This window comes from Pteropus vampyrus, unplaced genomic scaffold (assembly GCF_000151845.1).
Source record: "Pteropus vampyrus isolate Shadow unplaced genomic scaffold, Pvam_2.0 Scaffold347, whole genome shotgun sequence".
Taxonomy (NCBI): Eukaryota; Metazoa; Chordata; class Mammalia; order Chiroptera; family Pteropodidae; genus Pteropus; species Pteropus vampyrus.
The window spans coordinates 506620-527921 of NW_011889128.1; the positions used below are offsets into that span (position 1 = coordinate 506620).

The 21302-nt window shown below is 41.9% G+C and overlaps 1 protein-coding gene across 2 annotated transcripts in view; it reads right to left on the reverse strand.

Annotated features, from left to right (window-relative positions):
- Positions 1 to 19907: 19907 nt before the first annotated feature.
- The window catches only part of AHSP (alpha hemoglobin stabilizing protein), a 12490-nt gene continuing 11095 nt past the window's right edge, over positions 19908 to 21302 (reverse strand). Inside the window, exons 1-3 of one of the 2 annotated variants that reach the window (XM_011378573.1) lie at positions 20757 to 20910; positions 20510 to 20588; positions 19908 to 20278 (exon numbers count right to left, since the gene is read on the reverse strand). In XM_011378573.1, coding sequence (XP_011376875.1) covers positions 20075 to 20278; positions 20510 to 20584 — 279 coding nt within the window. In that variant the 5' untranslated portion in view covers positions 20585 to 20588; positions 20757 to 20910 and the 3' untranslated portion in view covers positions 19908 to 20074. Of the gene's footprint in view, positions 20279 to 20509; positions 20589 to 20756; positions 20911 to 21302 lie in introns of those variants that run through there. The other variant, XM_023522483.1, reaches the window with a different exon arrangement.

A 21302-nucleotide genomic window follows, 5' to 3' on the forward strand; every position in this document is an offset into this window, starting at 1 on the left:
AAATTTATACCTTTTTGTGGTCAAATGAACTACCCTTGTCCTTTATAAACTTTGCATTTTTTTCTATTGCCTAAGAAGGACTTACGGAATTACCTGAAGGGTATAAATGTATATTCCTATGTTTTCCTCTAATATTTTAATAAATTTGTATCTTATATTTGGATAATAATCATACAAATATCAGTTTCAAGTGTACAACATAGTGGTTAGACATTTACATAATTTATAAAGTGATCCCCCTGATAAGTCTCCTACCCACCTGGCACCATACATAGTTATTACAATATTATCGACTATATTCCCTGTGCTGTACTTCACATCCCCATGACTATTCTGTAACGACCAATTTGTACTTTTTTATCCTTTCACCTTTTTCACCCAGTCCCCTAAACCCCTCCCATCAGTTTGTTCTCTGTATCTATGAGTCCGTTTGTTTTGTTTGTTCATTTATTTTTTCTTTTAGATTCAACATATAAGTGAAATCATAATATTTGTCTTTCTCTGTCTGGTTTATTTCACTTATCAAAATACCCCCTAGGTCCATCTATGTTGTCACAAACGGTAAGATTTTATTCTTGTTTATGGCCAAGCAATATTCCATTGTATATATGTACCACCTCTTCTTTATCCTATCATGTATTGGATAAAGGTTGCTGCCATACCTTGGCTATTGTAAATAATGCTGGAATGAACATAAGGATGCACATATTTTTTCGAATTAGTATTTTGGATTTTTTTTTATAGTGACATTGATTATTGAAATCCAGTAAGTTTCAAGTGTACAATTTAACAGTAAGGCATATGTATATTGCATTGTGTGTTCACCTCCCATAATTAGATTTCTTTCTATCACCATATAGTTGACCCCTTTAGTATTTTGGATTTCTTCAGATAACTACCCGGAAGTGCAATTGCTGGGTCATAAGGTAGTTCTATTTCTAATTTTTTGAGGAAACTCCAAACTGTTTTCCATAGTGGCTGCACCAATTTGCAATCCCACAAACACTGCACAAGGGTTCCCTCTTCCCCGACACCCTCACCAGCACTGGTTGTTTGTTTATTTCTTGATGATGGCCATTCTGACAGGTGTGAGATGACATCTCATTGTGGTTTTAATTTTTATTTCTCTGATGATTAGCAACCTTGAGCATCTTTTCATATGTCTATTGGCCATCTGTGTGTCCTCATTGGATACATGTCTATTCAGGTCCTCTACCCATTTTTTTATCAGATTCTTAGGTTTTTTTTGTGTTACGTTGCATAAGTTCTTTATAAATTTTGGATATTAACCCCTTATCGGATGTATCATTGGCAAATATCTTCTCCCCTTCAGTCATGCACTTTATGTTGAGCATAGACTCATAAGATATTGGGGCCAAATGGATCCTCGGATACTCTTTAGCCCAGTGTCTCATACAGATTTTCAAACTGTAGCCTCTCCACCATGGGCTATAGTAACAGGAGGGAGTGGAACAGAGTAGTGAAAATTAGCTGGTCTGAAGATTTGATATTGGGAAGTACCAATCTGATATAACCTTGACACTTAACAGGCATGTTAAGGATCTTGCTAGCAAGCAAGTGACCCCAATTATAACCAACTTAAAAAAAGGAACTTGTGGGAGACAATTAGGAAAGGGACACACAGGACCAACTGATGGCTAGGGCCCATCTTGGGGGAATGGGCAGGAACAAAGGGGCACAAGGATGCAAGAAGCATAGCAGCACCTCAGAGCCAAAGCATCCCTCTGTAGTGTCTGGGATGCAACCACGACCAGCCATCCCTTTGTCCCTTCCTCAGATTGAGAGGGTCTGATATGCTGAGTACAGGTACTGGGCCTACTCCTGGTTGACCTAATATCTGGTTCCTTCAGCTTCCTGCCCTCTGGTTCTCTGGATATGGGAATAATTCTCCCACCAAAATTATTCTTCCCCTCTTATATAAGGAAAGACAATTAAAACAACAACAACAACAACAACAACAACAACAGCAACAACAACAAAGCTAGGGTCTGCTTCAGGATGAAAATGACTTCTAGGTAGCCAAACATTACCAGATGATTTCAGTAGTCGGCAGCCAGATTTGGTAATTGGAACAAAGTGTGATGGGAAATGCAGTGCTTGAGAACTGTGGGAGGACAGAGCACAGGAACCTCATCTATTCTGGTCAGGGAAGGCCTGTACATGTCTGGGAGGCTGGGTGGTTGGAACAAGGGATAGTTGTAGAGAGAGGGCTGGGGCGGAGTGTTCTAGACATGTGTGAAGGTGCGTGTAAGGTGATTCATGGCCTTCAGAGATGAGAAAGGGAGAGATTCACCGGAGTCTCACAGAGAGGTGAGGCAGGACTGGGCTAGAGCTGAAGCTCTGTTGCTGGCAGCATGGTGCCATACTTCCTCTGTTGCTGCTAAAAAGTTAAGTAAATGGAGAAGCATTGCTGAACAAAAGAGAAGTTTTTGATTTAAACTGAGAAGGTAATGATTTAAAAAGAGAAATTACAAACCAAGTGGTACTACTTACAGTTTTAACCATCTTCTACATACTTGTTCAGGTTTCTCTCTTTATAGATTTTTCTCTATGTTTCGAATTTCTAAATTGTAGACTGTAACTACGAGAACAATAAACTTTAAGTAATAATAAAATATTTAAAAAGAGATACTATGGCATAGGGCATCTGTGAGAAACACGTATAGTGTCAATAGTGAAGAAGGATGTGGCCCCTGATGTAGGAAGCTTGTGTGGTAGGAGAGCATGAGACTCAAGAGAATGTAAGCAACTGAGCAGATGGCTGGTTTCTCTAGTAAGTGAGGATAGCAGTAGAAACTGGCTTTTTATTTTCTTAAATGAAAATACAGTGAAAACATCATGTTTCTGAAAAACGAGTCTGGGCAACAAACCAGAGAACTTGGGGAAAGGGGAAAGAACAGGGTGGCTATTAACTCATTTTCCTGAAGATATCTGGAAGTCCGCTGTACTAGATCTACCCACAGAGTACATTTTTCTGAATGACACCAAAAAGAGGCCTGAACTATCACTTTGGTGGGAGGTGGGACTTGCATTGTGTCATATTGGGTGGACATGGGTGGTTCCTGGCCATGAAGAACCCTGTCACCCAGTAAGAGGTGGGTCTTGAATGCCTGATTACCATGTGCCTAAGTTTCTCAGAGTTGGGTGTTTCGCACATAGAAAATGTTTTTGGCATGTGGTGGCATAGGTTTATACAGAATGGCCAGGCCCACATGCCACAAAAAGATGTTTTGCATGGTATGGAAAAGGAAAAAAACACAAAAGCACTTTGCACTGGGGGCAGCAGAGTACCTTTCATGGAAAAAAAAAAAGTGCCATTTGAGTTGGCTTTTGTAACTAGTGGCCAGAAATAGGAATGAGAATGAGGAAGGACATTACAGAAAAGAAGGACACCTCAGCAAGGGCACAGAGGCAGGAAATGTGATTGTGTCTCACTCTTTTGATCACAATTTTTCAGCAGGTGTAGCCAAATTTCATTGTTGTACTACCATCAAAATTTTTGTCTGCCTCCTTTACATGGTCTTCATAGCCATGCCTTCCACTGTCACCAATGTGATCTTCTATTCTTTAAACTCTAATAATCTTTATGTATATAGGAGTTTAGAAATACTTTTCTTTGTAGAAATTCAAGCACAGATAAAGTTAAAGTGCCTTGTGATGACCCCCTCATCTTAGTCACCTTCCTAGTGATGGCCTTTAGTCATCAGCTTGGTGGGTAAACTTCCAGGCCTTTTCCTGCAGTATCATTTTGTTGGTTTAATTTTTAACATAAATGGTATCATACTGTCTGTTTTTCCCCCCTGAAAGTGATTTTCTAATGTGAAAATCTTATAAAATTATTTTAATAAGTGAAAACAGTAATTCATACTCTCATTTTAAAAAAGTATCATAGTACACAAGGGTAATTCTGAGACAGAAGCTGACTCTGTCCTTCTTCTGCTTTCAACTCTGAAAGGTTCCCCATTGCCCACATGAAAAGTGTCACACACATCCCTGGACTGCATCTGGCTTCTACTTCTCACTGCAGCCTCATTGGCCCTCCTGGCCGTCCTTTCCTCCCTAGCCAGTCAGCTGTGCATTCACTCTAGCCCCTGCAATACTAGGTTGGGCAACCTCTCCCAGAGCTGTGTACATTTCCCCTCCTATGATGGACTGATGACTTGAGTTAGTTGTAGCTGGCATCCTTGTGGTCTCTGGGCTCTGAGCCTCTTGTCAGGAGCAGCACTGGAGGTGAGATAGCACACAGGTCAGAGCTGATGTAGCCATGCTGTCAAGGCTCACTGTTGCTCATGTGCCTAGCGGAGTGGTGCTGGAGGAACCAGCCCCTGTTCTGCATCTAGAAGAAGGATGTTAGCATCAGTCTCAGAGGGCTGTTGACAGGGTTGATGAATCACTGTGTGAAAAGCCCTGGGAACAGGGCTTCTGTGGCGAGTGCTCAGTGTAAGCTGCTGTTCATACTCTGGCTGTTGTTCTTCACTGTTGCACCCCTGGGGCCCAGCATGCAGGGCCTGGAATGTAAGTGTCCAATAAATGTTTGGATGTAAATAATGGAAGGAAGGAAAAGAGATGTACCTGACATGTATGTGAGGATATGCACTTTAGTTATTTCCATGTCTAAGCCACTGTGAATAATGCTGCAATAAACATAGAGGTATATATATATATAATGTCATTTATGTCATTATGTCATAATGTCATAATGTCATTTGTATATATATCTTTATAGATAAACGTTTTCAAATTTTGGGGGTAGATACCCAGAAGAGGGATGCTGGGTCATATGGTAATTCTATTCTTAATTTTTTGAGGAACCTCCATACTGTTTTCCATTGTGGCTATATCAATTTACATTCCCACCAGCAGTGCACAAGGGTTCCCTCTTCTCCACGACCTCTCCAACACTTGTTATTACTTGTTGTGTTGATAATAGCCATTCTAACAGGTGTGAGGTGGTATCTCATTGTAGTTTTGATTTGCATTTCCCTAATAGCTAGTGAAGTTGAGCATCTTTTCATATATCTGTTAGTTGTTTATATGTCTCCTTAGGAAAAGTGTCTGTTCAGGTCCACTGCTCATGTTTAAATTGGTTTGTGTGCTTTTGGTTTTGAGTTGTATGAGTTCTTTATATATTTTAGATAATAGTCCCTTATTGAAGGTGTTGTTTGCAAACATCTTCTTCGAATTGGTTGGTTACCTCTTTGTTTTGTTGATGGTTTCTTTTGCTGTACAGAAGCTTTTTCATTTAATATAATCCCATGCATTTATTTTTGCTTTTATTTCCGTTGCCTTTGAGCTCAAATTAATAAGATCTTTTCTCGGACCAAGGCCCATAAGTTTAGTACCTATACTATCTTTTATGCATTTTATTGTTTCAGGTCTTATATTTAGGTCTTTGATCCATTTCCGTTAATTTTGGTGTATAGTGACAAATTGAAGTCTAGTTTCTCTTTTTTTTTCAATGTGGCTTTTCGATTTTCCCAGCACCATTTATTCAAGAGGATTTGTTTTTTCCATGTGTGTTGTTTGGCTCCTTATTTGCCCCTATATATTTATGGGTTTATTTTTGAGCTCAATTCTGCTCTATTGGTCTGTGTGTGTTTTTCTTCCAATACCATGCTGTTTGATTATTGTCGTTTTGTAGTATAATTTGGAGTCAGGCAGTGTGATACCTCTGGCCTTCTTCTGTATTCTCAGATTGCCTTGGTTATTTGGGGTCATTTGTGGATCCGTGTAAATCTGATGGTTTTTCGGTTCTATTTTTTTTTTTAATGTCATTTGGGTACAAAGGAAAGATAGCAGACTAGGTAAAAGCAGGGTTCGCCTCCTCCCAGGTCCACATTGAAATTACAATCAAATTATAAAATTATCAACATGGAGAATCACCTGAAGTCCAGCTGATCATAACACCTCTGTCTGATAATATAAAGGAGCCACATCGAAGCCAGTAGGAGAGGCAAAGCCTCTAATTGGGCTAGACCCACACCTGCAGGTGGTATTGGATCACTGGGAGAGAGAGCAAGGCTGCAGAGGCTCTCCTGAAGGAGAGGGGGTTCCTGGTCTCATCTGAAGTCTCCCCAGCCCAGGGAAGAGGAGATTCCAACAACTCTGACTGTAGAAACCAGAGGGAATTCTGGCAGTTTGGGTGAGATGGAAGGAGACTGAATCCTTAGATGTCCCTTTGAAGGACCACGCACAGGCTTTCTGACCTGCGGACATAGACACTCACCAAGGACACCAGTGGTGGGTCAGAGGCTTGCATGGAATTAATTCTGAGAAAGTCTGCATTACCTGGCACCAGAACGAGGGCTGGAAGGGCAACCACCATTGATCCTCAGTTTGGCCTCCCTACAAGGTAATTTACAGACCACGCCAGTTTGACTGTGCAGACCCCTTCCACAGAGCCATTAGGAAGTGCTGGTCAGAGGGGATCAGCCTGCCCAACTGACCTGCATATTGCCTGCATTTGTTGCTGGATGGCTGCCAAGCCCTGCTCCAATTCAGGGCCAAGCATTCCCAGCAGGCAGCCTGAGCTGCGAATCACATTTCCAAGATAGGGTCAGGCAGATCACTGCTGCCAACATGAACTTGGGCAGATATCAGTGTTCTGTGGGCCAGTCCCAGATAGCAGTTGGTCTTGCTGTGATCTGGGACTTATGTGGGAACTCCCGAATAGTTACCAAAGTTGCAGCAAGACTGAGGCTGTATTGAACTGACTGCAATTGTCTCTCTGAGACCTCGCCCCACCTTACCCACAAATTGCCCCAGGCAGGCCCATTGTCAGTGAACTGCCAAAGCCCAGCCCCTCCCCTCCCATGATCTCCCAATCCACACAGGCAACAAACTTTAGCTGACACAGTGTGGGTACTGCACGGAACTCAATGGCAAGCAGAACTTTGCTGCCTGCAAGAATTGCAATATTGTGTCCGAGGAGCGCAGGGGTCTGTGGGACCGCCCCATGACGGCAGCTGGTCTCACTGTGATTTGTGACTACAGCAGGAATGCCTAGGCACAAGAGTTGCTGCAAAACTGAGGCTGTATTGGCTGGTCAGACCTTGGATCCCTGACATTACGCTTCAACCAAGCCACAAAGTGCCTGCAGCCCATTGACAACAGCCTCTTGTGCCCTGCTTGGCTCTGGGGTTGTGCAGTCAGCGCAGGCAACAGACCTTGGTTAGCGTGGTGAGCACATTTCAAGGAAAACAGTTATAGACAGAGCACTGCTGCCTGAACGAGCTGCAATATTTCTTGAGAGGATTGCAGGGGTCTGTACTGGCCTGACAGCCCTTGTCTCCCTAAGCTCCTGCTCCATCCAATACACAAAATGCCTGCTGCACATTGATAGGCAGCTGCCCCTGCCCTGGAGTAGCACATTTAGGCCTAGGGTGGGCAGTGGCTGACCTTGCTACAAGTGGAAACTTGTACACAGAGCCAAACCCCTGAGATTTGTTCAAGAGATATTGCAGCTGATACTGGCACCGCCACCAAAACTTTCTCCCAAGATGCACAGACCTCCCAGGGCAGTGCAAACTGACTGTTGATTGCTGTCTAATGCACTGCCTGAGAAGAGTGCACGGTAGGGGTGGTTGCTAGGCAATGAGCACAACTTGAGCAAACTGTGAGTTGGATACAGCAGAGTCTCATTCATGAGGTTGAACTAGCTGATCTCATTGGGCCAATGCAGATTCAGAATTGGTCGTGTGGGGGGAGGTTTCAACACAGGCAAGCTGGCTCCCGTCTGTGGACTGCACCGGAGAGGGACCTGCCAAATAACAATGGCTGCTGTCCGTCCAGCCCTTGCCCCAATGTTATATAACTCAGTCTTTTCCCATATGTCTCTTGTGCTTCCCAAGCTGCTGACCTTCTGCCAAAACCCAGGGCGAGTGCCTGTAAATGAGTGAGTCTGTGCATGCAGACCCTTTATGGCAGGGTTCCCCAACCTCTGGGCTATAGACCAGTACCAGTCTATGGCCTGGTTAGGAACTGGGCCTCACAGCAGGAAGTGAGCAATGGGCGGGTGAGTGAAACTTTATCTGAATATGCAGCTGCTCCCCAGTGCCTCTGTTCCACTTCAGATCATCAGGCATTAGATTCTCATAGGAGCAATGGTCCCTGGTGCCAAAAAGGTTGGGGACAACTACTTTAATGGATTTTCAGTTTCCTTTTGTCTCACCTAGATGGTCGGAATCCTCACTGATTTTACAGTCAGATTTTGTGGGAACTCCTCTTCCCAGCGTGAAAACCCTGGGCTGGGGAACCCTCGTGTGAGGCTAGGGCCCTTTGCTCCTTCAGGGGAACCTGTGCAGCCACTATTCTTCCTGGTGCTCAGCTGCCACATGTGAATGTGGGGCCAGCTGGTTTCACAACCCTGCCCTTCTACCAGTCTTGATGTGGCTTTTTTTATATCTTCAGTTGTATGTGATATGTTCCTCTGGTCTTCAGGTGATTCTCCAAGTTAATTGTTTTATAATTTGGTTGTAATTTTGATGTGGTCATTGGAGGAGGTGAACCCTGCATTTACCTAGCTTGCCATCTTGGCCCCCTCTGATTTTGTTTATTTTAGTATTTTTTCTCTTTTCCTTAGTGAGTCTATCCAGAGGTTTGTCAATTTTATTAATCTTTTCAAAGAACAAGCTTCTTGTTGCATTAATTTTTTCTCTTATCTTTTTGTTCTATATTTCACGTAATTCTTCTCTGATTTTTATATTTCCTTCCTTCTGCTGACTTTGGCTTCATTTGTTCTTCTTTTTCTAGTTCTTTAAGATGTAATGTTATGTTGTTTGGAATTTTTCTTGTTTCTTGAGATAGGCCTGTAGTGATATAATTTTCTCATTATTGCTTTTGCTGCATCCCAAAAGTTTTGTTATGTTGTAAAATTATTCTCATTGTCTATATATCTTTTGACCTCTCTTTTAATTTCTTCTTTGACCCAGTCATTCTTTAGTAGCATGTTTTTTAATCTCCATATATTTGTGTTTCTTCCCACTTTCTTATCTGCTGTTGATCTCCAGTTTCAAAGCATTGTGGTCAAAGAATATCCTTACTTTGATTTCAGTCTTCTTAAATTTATTGAAACTAATTTTGTGTCCCAACATATGGTCTACCCTTTGGAATGTTCCATGTTCACTAGAGAAGAATATATAATCTGGTGTTTTGGTATGAAAGGCTCTGTAAGTGTTAATTATGTCCATTTGGTCTAATGCGTCATTGAAGGCTGATGTTTTCTTGTTGATTTTTCTATTGGATAATCTATCCATAGCTGTCAATGGGGTATTTAGGTCCCCTATCATAACTGTGCTTTTGTCAGTTTCTCCACTTAGTTCTATTAGTAGTTGCTTTATACATTTTGGTGCTCCCTGATTGGGAGTATATATGTTGATAAGTGTTATGTCTTCTTGATGTATTGTCCTTTTTATCATTATAAAAGGTCCATCTTTTTCTCTTATTACCTTTTTTATCTTGAAATCTATTTTGTTGGATATAAATATAGCTACACCTACTTTTTTCTAGATACCATTTTCTTGGAGTATGATTTTCTACCCTTTCATTTTGATTTTATATTTGATCTTGCAGCTGAGATGTGTCTCCAGAAGGTGGCATATGATTGGGTTTTGCTACTCTGTGACTTTCTCTTGGTGAGTTCAGTCCATGTACATTTAGGATGATTATTGATGTACGAGGATTTCCTATAGCCATGTTATCTTTTGTTTTCTGGTAGCTCGGTGTCTCCTTTGTTTCTTTGCCCTTGTGTTTCTGTCTGTTATTTTAGTTTGGTGGTATGGTATTCTATGATTTTTTTCTTCTGTTTCCTCTTTTTTATGCTATATGTCTCAGTTCTGGATTTTTTTTTCTTTTTGGTGTGGTTACCATTAAGTTTATGCAAAAGGAAGTTTCATATTACAGAAGTTCTTTTTCTTCTGATTGCATTTTATTTTTTCATTCCCCTTTGCAAATTCAGGTACCCCCTCCCCTTTTCTATTTTTGTTTTCTTGAATTATACCTGTTTATGCTCTGAGTTAATTTCCAAGTAGAAGTAGCTACTGTCTTCTTCACTTTTTTCAAAATATGTTTTGACTTCTTTTAACCATTAGATAATATTTAAGTGTATTATATCTTACTCTGAATAAAGGTTGCAATTTCCTGCTTCTGTCTGTCAGTCGATATACTCATAGTTTAATGTCTTTTTGTCTTTTTGTTTCAGGTAGAATAACTCCCTTCTGTATTTTCTGTAATGCAGCTTTGTGATAAAAAAAATTCTCTCAGTTTCTGTGTGTCTGGAAAGGTCTTTATTTCTCCTTCATATCTAAAGGATAACTTTGCAGATATATTATTCTAGGGTGGTCATTTCTCTCTTTCAGTAGTTCAAATATTTGATTCCATTACCTCCTGGGTCATAGAGCTTCTGCTGAAAAATCCAATGATAATCTAATGGGATTTTCTTCATAGGTTACCCTCTTCTTTTTACTGGCTGTCTTGAGAATTCTTTCTTTGTCATTAATTTTCGACACTTTACTAAAAGGTTCCTTGGAGAAGGTCTTTTTGGATTGAAACAATTAGGTGTTCTATTTGCTTCTTGAATTCAAGGATCCACTTCTTTCTATAGGGTTGGGAAGTTCTCATTGATTGTTTGAATAGGCTCTCTGTCCCCTTCTCCCTCTCTTCTCCTGGTATACATACTCATTATTCTTATATTGCTCTTTCTGATCGAGTCAGATAGTTCTTATAGAGATCCTTCATTCTTTTTTTACTCTCGAGTCTCTTCTTCTGTGTCATTTCTAGATTTCTGTCTCCAATATCACTAATTCTTTCCTCCAGCTTCATTGCCTAAGCTCCCTATTTTGTTCTCATCTCTTCTACTGAGTTCTTCAGCTCCAGAATTTCTATTTTTTTTAAGTTTCAGTCTGTTTAGTACTCCTTTTGTTCATTGCTTTCATTTTTGAGTTTATTAAGCTCCTATCTGAGTTTTCTTGCATCTCAGTACTCCTTTTGTTCATTGCTTTCATTTCTGAGTTTATTAAGCTCCTATCTGAGTTTTCTTGCATCTCATTGAGTATTTCCAGAACTGCAATCTTGAATTCTCTGTCATTTAGGTCACATATTTCCATGTTTTTAAGTTTATTTTCTAGATATATTTTACTTTCTTCCTGACATGCCTTGTTACCTTGGTTGTTTGTGGTATTTGATGGAGTATTTCTATGCCTAGGCATTTATGGGAATGAACTCTGCACTCTGCTTTTTTTTTTTTTTTTTTGAGTGATACCTCTTTACTAGGTTGATAAGAGGTCTTTCTTTTGTTTTTAAGTAGGTGCCACTGGAGCACAAGTGTTTTATTTTCTCTTGTACTGCTCAGGCTTTTTGGATGTATGTGGGCAATGGAAAATGCCTATATTCCCTAGCGAGGTGGATGTCTCCTCTGTGACTAGATCACCTCAGTTTCAGGTCACCAATCTCATGAGAAAATATGGTGTTCAATGGGCTTCCAAGCCCATGAAATCCTGGCCCTGCCCCTCAGTCAGATGCAGTGCTGCACTGCTCTTGGTGCCGAGGTGCCCCCACTGGGATTAGCTGTGATAGGTGGGGGCAGGATGGACCGGTAGAGGGCATTTGTGTATTTGTGGCTTTGTTCACCTCCCAGTAATGGCCACTGCAAGACTTCAGCTTCCTTGCTTCTATATCTTCACGCCTGTCACTGGGATTAGCCAGAGTATGCATCTGTCGCTCAGGAACTGTCTCTCCAGTTCTTAGGGCTGTAGATTTTCTGCTCTGTCATGCAATACTCACTGCTACAGCTTCTTCTGGGACCCACTGCTAACTCTGGGAGGATTGAGGAGGTGACCATACTCTGTGGCTTTGTTTTCTGCCTGGTAATGGCAACAGCTAGAAAACAGCTGTCACATCCCTGTATTCTATCTCTGCCCCATCACTGGGTTCAGCCGTAGTATATGGTGATCACTCAGGCAGGAATGCTCATGGCCACAGAGAGCACACACTACAAGTTGATTCCTCCCCGCTTCTGGCCTACAGTGAGCTCCAGGCTGCATCTATGCTACACATTTCTGCTCTTCTGTATTCCCCACCCCCCTAATGGCTCCAATTCACCCACCTTCAGATGTTTCAATGTGCGGATCTCTCAGATGTTTTTAAGTGTTGAGAGGGAATCCTTTATTGAATTATAGCTGTTCAACTTGTTATAACTTCAAGGGGAGGGATTGGTGCAACTCTCATGCTGCTATTCTTCTGACATCACTACAGCTTAACTGTCTTGCTGATTTTTTTTTTTAAGGTGAATCTTGCAAGGACTCCAATTTCCACAATGGCCTCAGAGTCTGCAGAGAATGAATTAGATCTGTTTAGAAAGGCTATAAGTACAGTAACTCCCATCATCTGAGCGTCTTATGGGAACATTCCATCATTAGAAATGGAAACTGCAGTCTTAGAGGGTCACCATTTGTTACCTGAGAAAGCCTTTTGCAAGGGGGTGTCACCAAGAAACTGACCCTGAATTCTCAGCCACCTCATGATTGATGGGGAGGTCACCAAGGCTGCCTGGGAAAGAAAGGCTAATCCAGGTTTGAACCCTGATTGTTGAGCAGCGGGCCTCATGAATGTGATACAGTGGGCTCATGTGTGATGCAAGTTAACAAGTGTTACTGCTGGGTACTTGCAGTGTGGTTTGGGATTGGCAGCAGTCACATCAGCTGGGAGCTAGCTAGGAAGGCCACATCTCATCCTCACTCAGACTCTTGAATCGAGTCTGTGTTTTAACCAGTGAACCATTTGTATGTTCATATTGGAGAGGCAATGCCTACCATGCTTTGGCGCTATTCACTCAGCCCTCCTTTCATCTGTCTGGACAAACACCAGGCTAAGACAATAATTCTCAGCCCTGGATGCACATTAGAATAATAGGGAAAGTAAAAATAATTCTGACATTTGGCCTCACCCCAGGTATGTCAAATCCAAGTCTCTATAGGATGATTAGTAGCCAAGGTTATGATCCGTGCTCTAAGAAGTCAGACACATCTGTGTGTTCAGGAAGCCTGTCTTTCCCCAGTAGCTACCCTGTTTAGGGCCATTTGCCTGCCAGCCTCTGTAGCTCTGGTGCTTGCTTGCTTTCCAACACACCCTGGCTCTGCTCTCCTATCATTTCTGGCTCCAGTCTGCCCCTCAGGTCATCCTCACTGGCCTGCCTACATTTGTGTGGGAAGAGTGCCACCTCATTTATTCATTCATTCATTCATTTCTCAGCTTCTCCATCTTCAGGGAGGTGGGAACATAAGAAGTGAGGTGACCCTCCTTGATTTGGGGGCATTAAGATCAGTCATTTGGGATAATGTTACAAGAGTGACTATTGAGTCAAAAGGACTGAACATGTTTGCAGCTTTTGATACATGTTATTAGATTGTTTTCCTGAAGGATCATACCAGTGCACAATTCTACCTATGATATGAGTAGTTTTGCTGCACCCCTGCCAGAGTTGTGTTTGCTGATTTAGTAGACAAATGTGGTACCCTGCTCTTTCTTCCAGTTGGAACTGATTATTGACACAGAACTTGGCTTTACGTCTTTCACAAAAGTTTTGAACCCGGTGATCAACTTAAAGACAGGAAGATGAGGAAGAAGGAAGCTGAGCAAGTGCTACAGAAATTTGTACAAAAAAAATGGCTGATCGAAGTGCTTTGTCCCATGGTTTCCCTAGCTTGGCTCATTTTTTAGAATGAATAATAATTATTCCTCTAAAACCATACTGTATCCAACCGATGTTCATTGAACCAGGTCCTCAGGCCCCTATATCTGCTTTGACACCCACAGCAACCCTGTGAGGAATTTTTGGAGCCTCCTGTTCACTCATGAGGTCTGTCCAGGGAGCCACAGCCAAAGTGGCAGAGCTAGAGGTTGCACCTAGGTTTGTGGGCTCCGAGATTTGACCCCTGGTCCACAGACTGCAAATAATTGTAGTACAGTGGTTAACAGGAGACCTTGAGCTACTTGTCTGTAAGAGGGGCATAATAATATCTACCTCAGGGGTATAAAAGACAGAAGTGAGATGGTATATGTCAAGTGTCTAGAGCTGGGCTCCCGGAGGTTATTGTCAGCATTATATTATTCAGAGCCAGTGCCCTTGGATTTTTTCACTTAGATGTTGGTCCTTAAGGAGCAAAGAGGACATGTGTACAAACTTTTGGAGAGGAGTTGTGGAAATCTGTAAAGGATCAGACTTCAGGTTCAAGTTTCTAGATATACCATGTCTAGTTATACTGGTTGGAGCAGAACAGATGCTTCTGTTCTTTTCTGCAAAAGGTACCACTGTTTCCAAGACACCCAAGCTGGACCACTTTCCCAGTTTTCCATAGCACCATCCCCTTTGAGTGTGTCTGTGCAGGATGTGCTCAGGTTGGCTCTCAACCTCCCTACTTGGTGATCAGACCCATGGCTGGAGGCTGCTGCTTGTAGCTGACATGATTCTTTACTTCCTTTTCAGGGAAAGTACACTTCTGGTAATCATAGTTATAGTGTTCTGAATTATTGATCTCTAAAGAGATGGGCTGTCTCTGGCAGTATGACTGGAAATGTTCAGTTCCTGAGGTACTTTCCTGAAGGGAGGAAAATGGCTGGAGAAGTCACAGGGGTGGCAAGCTCTCCCTGTGACTAGTGAGTGCCAGGGTCTCTGGGTATGTTGGTGCACATCACGTCCTTGGGTCCTCCCGGCCGCCCTGTGATGATTAAGAGCTCATTAGCTCTGTTTTTTTTTTAGCTGAAAAAACTTCACCTCCATGGTCTGGGAGCTGTCCTACACCCAGTAAGTATCAGATCCATGTTCAAGCCCCAGTTCAGGTGACTATAGCTCCCCATCAATTGCTTAGTTACAATTTTTCTTCCTCTCTGGTATGGAGTTGGCCATATGGAACATTCTTAGGCAGCTCGGGTTATAACTGACCACATTCTATTCTTGGGCCAAAATCTTCAAGGTCAGGAGCTATGATTTTTTCACATTGTACCTCTTTGCAACTGTGAGCACTCGGTAAATGCTTGCTGATTGGGTGACTGGGCAGGTGGATACAGTTCCAGAGGAATGGAATTTATTTAAAACTTACAAAAATGATACACGACATACTTGCTCCTTATGGAAAGATTAGAAAATATTGATATAAAGAAACACACTGAAGTTACCTGTTATTTCACCTGCTAGAGCTAACCGCTCCACCATCCAGTACACTCTCTGCACCCTACTTTGGACTGCAAGTTATCATGCATATCTAGCACATGCTGGCATTACACTTCATGGTTGCAGAGACCCTAACTTTATTGCTACACTCTCCCTGTGCCCCAGCCCTTTGCTGCCTAAAGAGGTTGAGTGATGGGAGAAAAAACATGCCTCTGGGGTTTGTTGGACTTTAGCTTTGGGTCCAGGCTCCTCTCCTCTCTGCTTCTTCCTTAGTAAAATGGAGACATTGGTGCCATCTTCTTCAGGGGCAGACTTGAGCTCCAATGAGATGGGAGATCAGAGGTTCTATGAGCAGCTAAATAAGCAAGTGCTGTAGAAATTAACATGAGCCTACCACAGCCTGGTGCCCTTGCAGTCCTTGTGGGAATTCTCTTGTTGACTGACTCTCTGTGCCTCACATGGATGAAGGAACAAACTCTGTGGGATTGTATGGAGACATCTCCAGGTTCTTCCTCTGGCCTTGTCTCTTGCCACTACCTCTGGCAAGTGGCTTCTCATCTCAGCCTGTGTTTCACATCTGAAGAATATGGAGATTGATTGCTGTCAGATGTTTTCTAGTAAGAGTCAAATGCTTTCTGAACTGGCTGGCACAGTAAGGGTTGCCATCAGTTCTATTATTAAAGCTGGTTTGAGTTTGATTTGGTTAAATGGGCATGTCCTTAGAGTTATCAGAATTAAGTATAATACTTTTATTCTAACTGGGTTTATCAGTCAAAAAAGTTTATTTTATGTCTGCTGTAAAATTTGTCAGCAAGAAAAATAACTTGGTATGATGAAATATTCATAAGTAATCTGAACATACTTGTTAACAGCAAGTAAATTAAATAAATGTAAGTAGGATAAAAAGATTTTAAGATGAAACTTTTCAGAAATAAATATTTGTTATGATTTATATATACTTCAAAATAATTTCCCAAAATATTTTGGTAATTTGAAACCTTACGGTTTTGCTAAGTTAAGTCAAAATATAGAAATTATTGAATATCTAGAGCATTTCCAAATAATATAAAAATGGCGAAATATGAATTACTGAACATAGATTTATCTACTTTTTTGCTTCTTATTGTAGAGGAACTAAAGATATTTGCGTCTATTAGTAAACATGTTATTAGAAATATTGTTATAATAAATGTTTCTAGAAATTATGAAATGTGTTCATAAATTTGTCAGTCTAAAGGAATACTGGTGTAACAGACAGTTTACAATTGCTTACTTCTTCATTTTCATGGGAAATTAAAGTTTTCAAGGATAGAGTGCATGTTTTTGGCAGCAGAAGGTATAAGGAATAGAGATACACTTTCGTTAAGAGAAATGAAGTAATTTTGTCCTGATTATTTCTGAATTGAGTAAGAGACCAAGAGATAAACTAAAATGGACATAGAAAGTTGTAGAAATTTTATGAAAAAGAAATTTTATGAAAAGGAAATTTTATTTGTGGTCAAGCCTAATAAGATTGAAATAAATATAATCAATCAGAACCAGTGTGGTCATTATGGTCAGAATCAAGGTGAAGTGATAATCAGGGTCAAGATAGTGATCATTGTCAGAGTCAGTCTGAGGTACCATTTCAAGGTCAGGATAAGGATGAGAATTAGAATCAATGTCAGGATTAGCTTCAGGGTCAGAGTCATGGTGATGGTCATATTGAGAGTCAGAATTTAGATCACAATGAAGATATGGAAGAGTGTGAGGGTCAGAGTAAGTGTCAAGTAAAAGTTAGGGTAAGGAGGAAGGTCAGAATCAGAAGCAGGGTCAGTGTCAAATAGATGGCCAATGGAAGAGTCAGTATGAGGGTCACAGTCAGGGTCATGGCCATTGCGAGAGACACCCACATAATTGAGGATGAGCTTCTGAGTTATTCAAGTCAGGGTAAGCATCAAGTGTCCAGTCAGGATGATTATCAATGTCAGAGATATGGTCAGTGTCAGAATCAGGTTGAGGGTCTAGGTGAAGGTAAGTATAAGAATTGGGTGAGAGTGAAGGTCAGGTCAAGCTCAGGATCGTGATGAGGGTCAGATCACTGTCAGGGTGAGAGTGAGGATGAAGGTCACGTTTACAGTGTGAATAAAGGGAGGCAAAGGTTCATAGTTAAGATCATGGTCAGAGTAGAGATAAGGGTCCATTTGAATTTCAGTGTCTTGGTAAGGGTAAAGTTCACAATCAGGGTCAGAGTTATGTTCGTGAACAAAGTGATGATGAGGGTCTGTTTTAGTGCTAGAGTGAGGTTTTGGTTAGGTTGACAGATTAGGTTCAGCGTGTGAGTCAGGGCCAAGGTAAGTATGAGAGTGAGGATCATGTTTGGGGTCAAGTTCAGGACATGGTAAGAGAAAAGTTATTTTTAGAGTAAGAATCACGGTATGAGGTCGGCTTCAGTCAGGAGAAAAGTCAGAATCAGGTAAGTTTAAGGATAAAGATCAGTGTCAGGTTCAGGGTGAGGGCCCATGTGAATTATTGGGTCTTGATGAACATAAGGATCATGCTCAAGGTTAAGTTGAGTCATTGTGAGGGTCAGAATGGGAATCAGTGTCAGGCTTAGGATGAAGAGTCAGGAGTGTGAGGCAACTGTTCAGAGTCATGCTCAGGATGAAGGTCAGGGTAAATTTCAGCATAGGATTATGATCAGGATCAGGGAGGTGCCAACCTCCCTGGGAGGGTTAGGCTGAGAGTATGGTTCAGGTTCAGCTCAAGTTTCAGATTCAAGGCAATTTCAAAGGCATAATGAAGGTATGTGTGAGGATCATTGTAGAATCAGAGTGAGATCAGGGTTAGAGAAAAGATAATGTTCAAATCAGGGTAAGTGGAATATATAAGCACCAGAGTTAGGGTCAGGATCAGGTAAGGGTCAAGTTTATGGTCATGATGAGGGTCATGGTGAGGTTGAGATTCAGGGCCAGGGTGAGGGTCCAGTTGAGTGCTGGTGTAGGGTTAGCTTCAATTATAGGGCTGGAGTAAGGGTGAAACGAAGGTAAAAGTGGGAGTTAGTCCAGTAATGTTAATTTTATTATCATGAACCATCAGATCCTGATGGTTTGTACTATTATCTCTGAAAAATCAAAATATTCCAAATTTTACTTCTTTGTAGATTTAAGACCAGATGCTTGGGTGATCAGAACATGAGAACATGCAGTAAAGTTTAACAGGTTTCTCTCCTAAAAAAATGCTTTGTAATTTCTCAATTTCATACAGCTTATGAAATAGTTGGAATGAAATTTAGATGTTGCACTTCCCATTCTTCTACAACATACCTAATAATTGATCATCTTCCTTTATTTGAGCATTTGAGAAATTATCAGCCCACAGTTTCCAAGGCTGAATACTTCCGAATTTATGGAAAGTTTATTTTCATTAATTGAGCCTGAGTGGCCTCTTACCATTCTTTTAAGCTGCATCTTGTATAACAATGGAGTAAATCTAATACTTTCTTTAGATGGTTCCTTGGTCTCTCTGCTCCACCCATGCATGGTTGTCCAAGTCTTTTGCAAAGCGGACACTATTGACTACTGTCCCACCTAAGCAAGCCCTGGGTCCCCATTAATGGGCTGAGATTTCCTCAGGGATGCAGTGGAAAGGCCCTGACCTCTGCCAAAGCCACCAACCGCACCTCAGAGTTGCTCACTGCCTGGTTCCCTGGGAGGCTACCATTCTCTTGGTGGGTCTTCCACAAGTTTAGAAGGATGGTTGGGGGCACTGAGCTAGTTCCCTTTGGACCTTGAACCAGACTACAGAGACTCAAATACCAAAAATCAGAGATGGGAGTGCACATATCCAAAGCGAAAGCTTGCTGGAAGTTGAGAAAACAACCATACTCAGTCCCAAACCTTTCCCACTGAAAAGACAACACGGAAAATGACAGGGAGAGAGTGGAGTCCCCTTCCTGGGCCCGCCTCAGGAACAGCATCTGATTGGTGCTCCCTGCCTTCAAGGCCCACTCCTCCTGCCTCTGAGAGCCCTCCCCCTGTGTCCCTAGGCTTTCCTTGGAGATAACACAGCCAGTGGGCCCCTCCCTCCTCATTCTAGCAGCTTCATTTTGTTTTTTTAAAAGCTCATAAGCCTGGCCTGCCTCTGGTTCCACCCCCGGATCCCTAAAATAAGGAAGCTTAGAGTCTGGAGGTCAAAGAGAAAGGGAATGACAGGAAAAGGTTGGAGCTGCAGGGAAGTTGGGGCAGGAATCTAGGCTTCCCAATCCTGAGATCTGGGGTTTAGGAATGATGGAGCCAAAGGTTTTCACATCTGAAAAATAAGGGATGGGCTAAACGGTTCTCAAGATCCCTTCCAATTCTAAATCACAGCAATGCTCTAGGGAAGTATTGTGTGGTGATCTTTAGCGTCAGAAGATCTAGAACTTTGTTCAAGGTAGGGCAGGAGATTGGAAAATAGAAGTGGGTGGACTCTTAATTCCACCTAGCATAGAATGAACAAGACTGGGAGACTTCCAACGACTTATTTGTAGACAAGTGTGTCACAGGACCACAATTTCTGGAAAATTTTTATCTCCCTTTTTTTAATGACTCCTCTCCTCAGAACTTTCTCTTTAGTGCTTGCCTGTATTTCCTAATGGTTACTTAATCAAATCTCCAAGATTATATCTAGGAAGCAGGACTGAAGGAAAAGGAACCAACTGCCTCCATAAATCAGGGACTGACAATCGAAGAAGAGCCAGGAGGACCAGCAAAACCAATGTTGTTCTTTATTGAGGTGCCAAGACAGAGTAACACCCAAAAGGAACAGAGCCTGAGAACTTAAAGAATACAGAGGCAGAATTTAAGGATTTCTTACAGATGCAGGCCTAGGTCTCCGAGTGAGGAGAAAAGCAGTGGGTGATTTGGATGCTCATAAGGACTTCAGGAAGGCCCTATATTTGTCCAGAAAATGGGTAGACAAAGTATTCAGCTCTTGCCGAAGTTCCTGCAGAGCCCTGTCCTGCTCTTGCTGTTCTCCCGTCACCTGTTGCCTGTAATAGCTGATGTAGAAGTTCACCCAGTCATCTACCACAGTCACCATGGCTTCTTCAGAGATAGGAGGATCAGTGAAAACCTGGGCGGGAAGGACAGGGAGGTAGGTAAAGGAGAATGTGGTCAGCAATATGATTCCAGAATAACCCACAAACTCTGACGTCCTCTTTTCTCTGATTTATATTCCCTGTCTCTAATTGTTTCTATCAATTCTACCATTACTCTCCCAGCTCCCAATTTTCCTCCCTTCTCTGACCTCACCCACCCCTCAACAAAGCAGGCCTGTCATTTGAAACAGAGTGCCTGGGCTTACCTGCTGATTCAGCAGAACATTAAATTCCTTCATTCCTGTGGAAATGAGATCTTTATTAGCCTGAAGAAGGGCCATCTGCCTGTTTAGAGAAAAAGAATTTAAGTATCCTTTTCCCTTATCCCTGTGTATTTTCCCCAATTCCCTCACTCCCCTTAAAGATTCCTGGTACCCTCCAGGGCTACCTCCCCTCCAATACTTTTCAATTCCTGCCCTCCTCTGAAATTACGTTTCTCCCAGGTTGGCTCACCTTCAGGTCCAACAGTACTGTGTATATCTCACCCACACTCTCCAAGGTAAGTATGTCCTTCTGTGCTAAGCTAGATGTAGGCAAGGCGTCAAGTGTCAGCCTGAGAGGGAAACGCCCTGCATCAGGGCCTGAAGGAGGGTGATAAGCCAACCAGAGGAGGGGAAGAAAGGAGAGGCTTCCCTGGCATTAAAAAGATAGCAAGTCCACGAAAAACAGATAAGTGGGGAGACACAGGAAACCAAACCAGGGACAGATCTTTGCCTTCTGCCTCACATTCTAGTATCCAGGCTCCAAATGCTAACTAACATTAACTGGTCCCCTGTTACATGACAGGCACTTTTAAACCATCATAACAATGTGATGGTAATTATTCTCCCAATTCATAGATGATATATTGATAGCAGCTTACATTGTATTTACCATTTATGCCAGGTACTGCTTCTAGCATCTATTAAGGTATTTATTCTCATAAAAAAATCTTATTGTTCAAGTACTAGTAATAATCACATTTTGCAGATGAGTCATCTGTAAGATGTGGGGACTAAA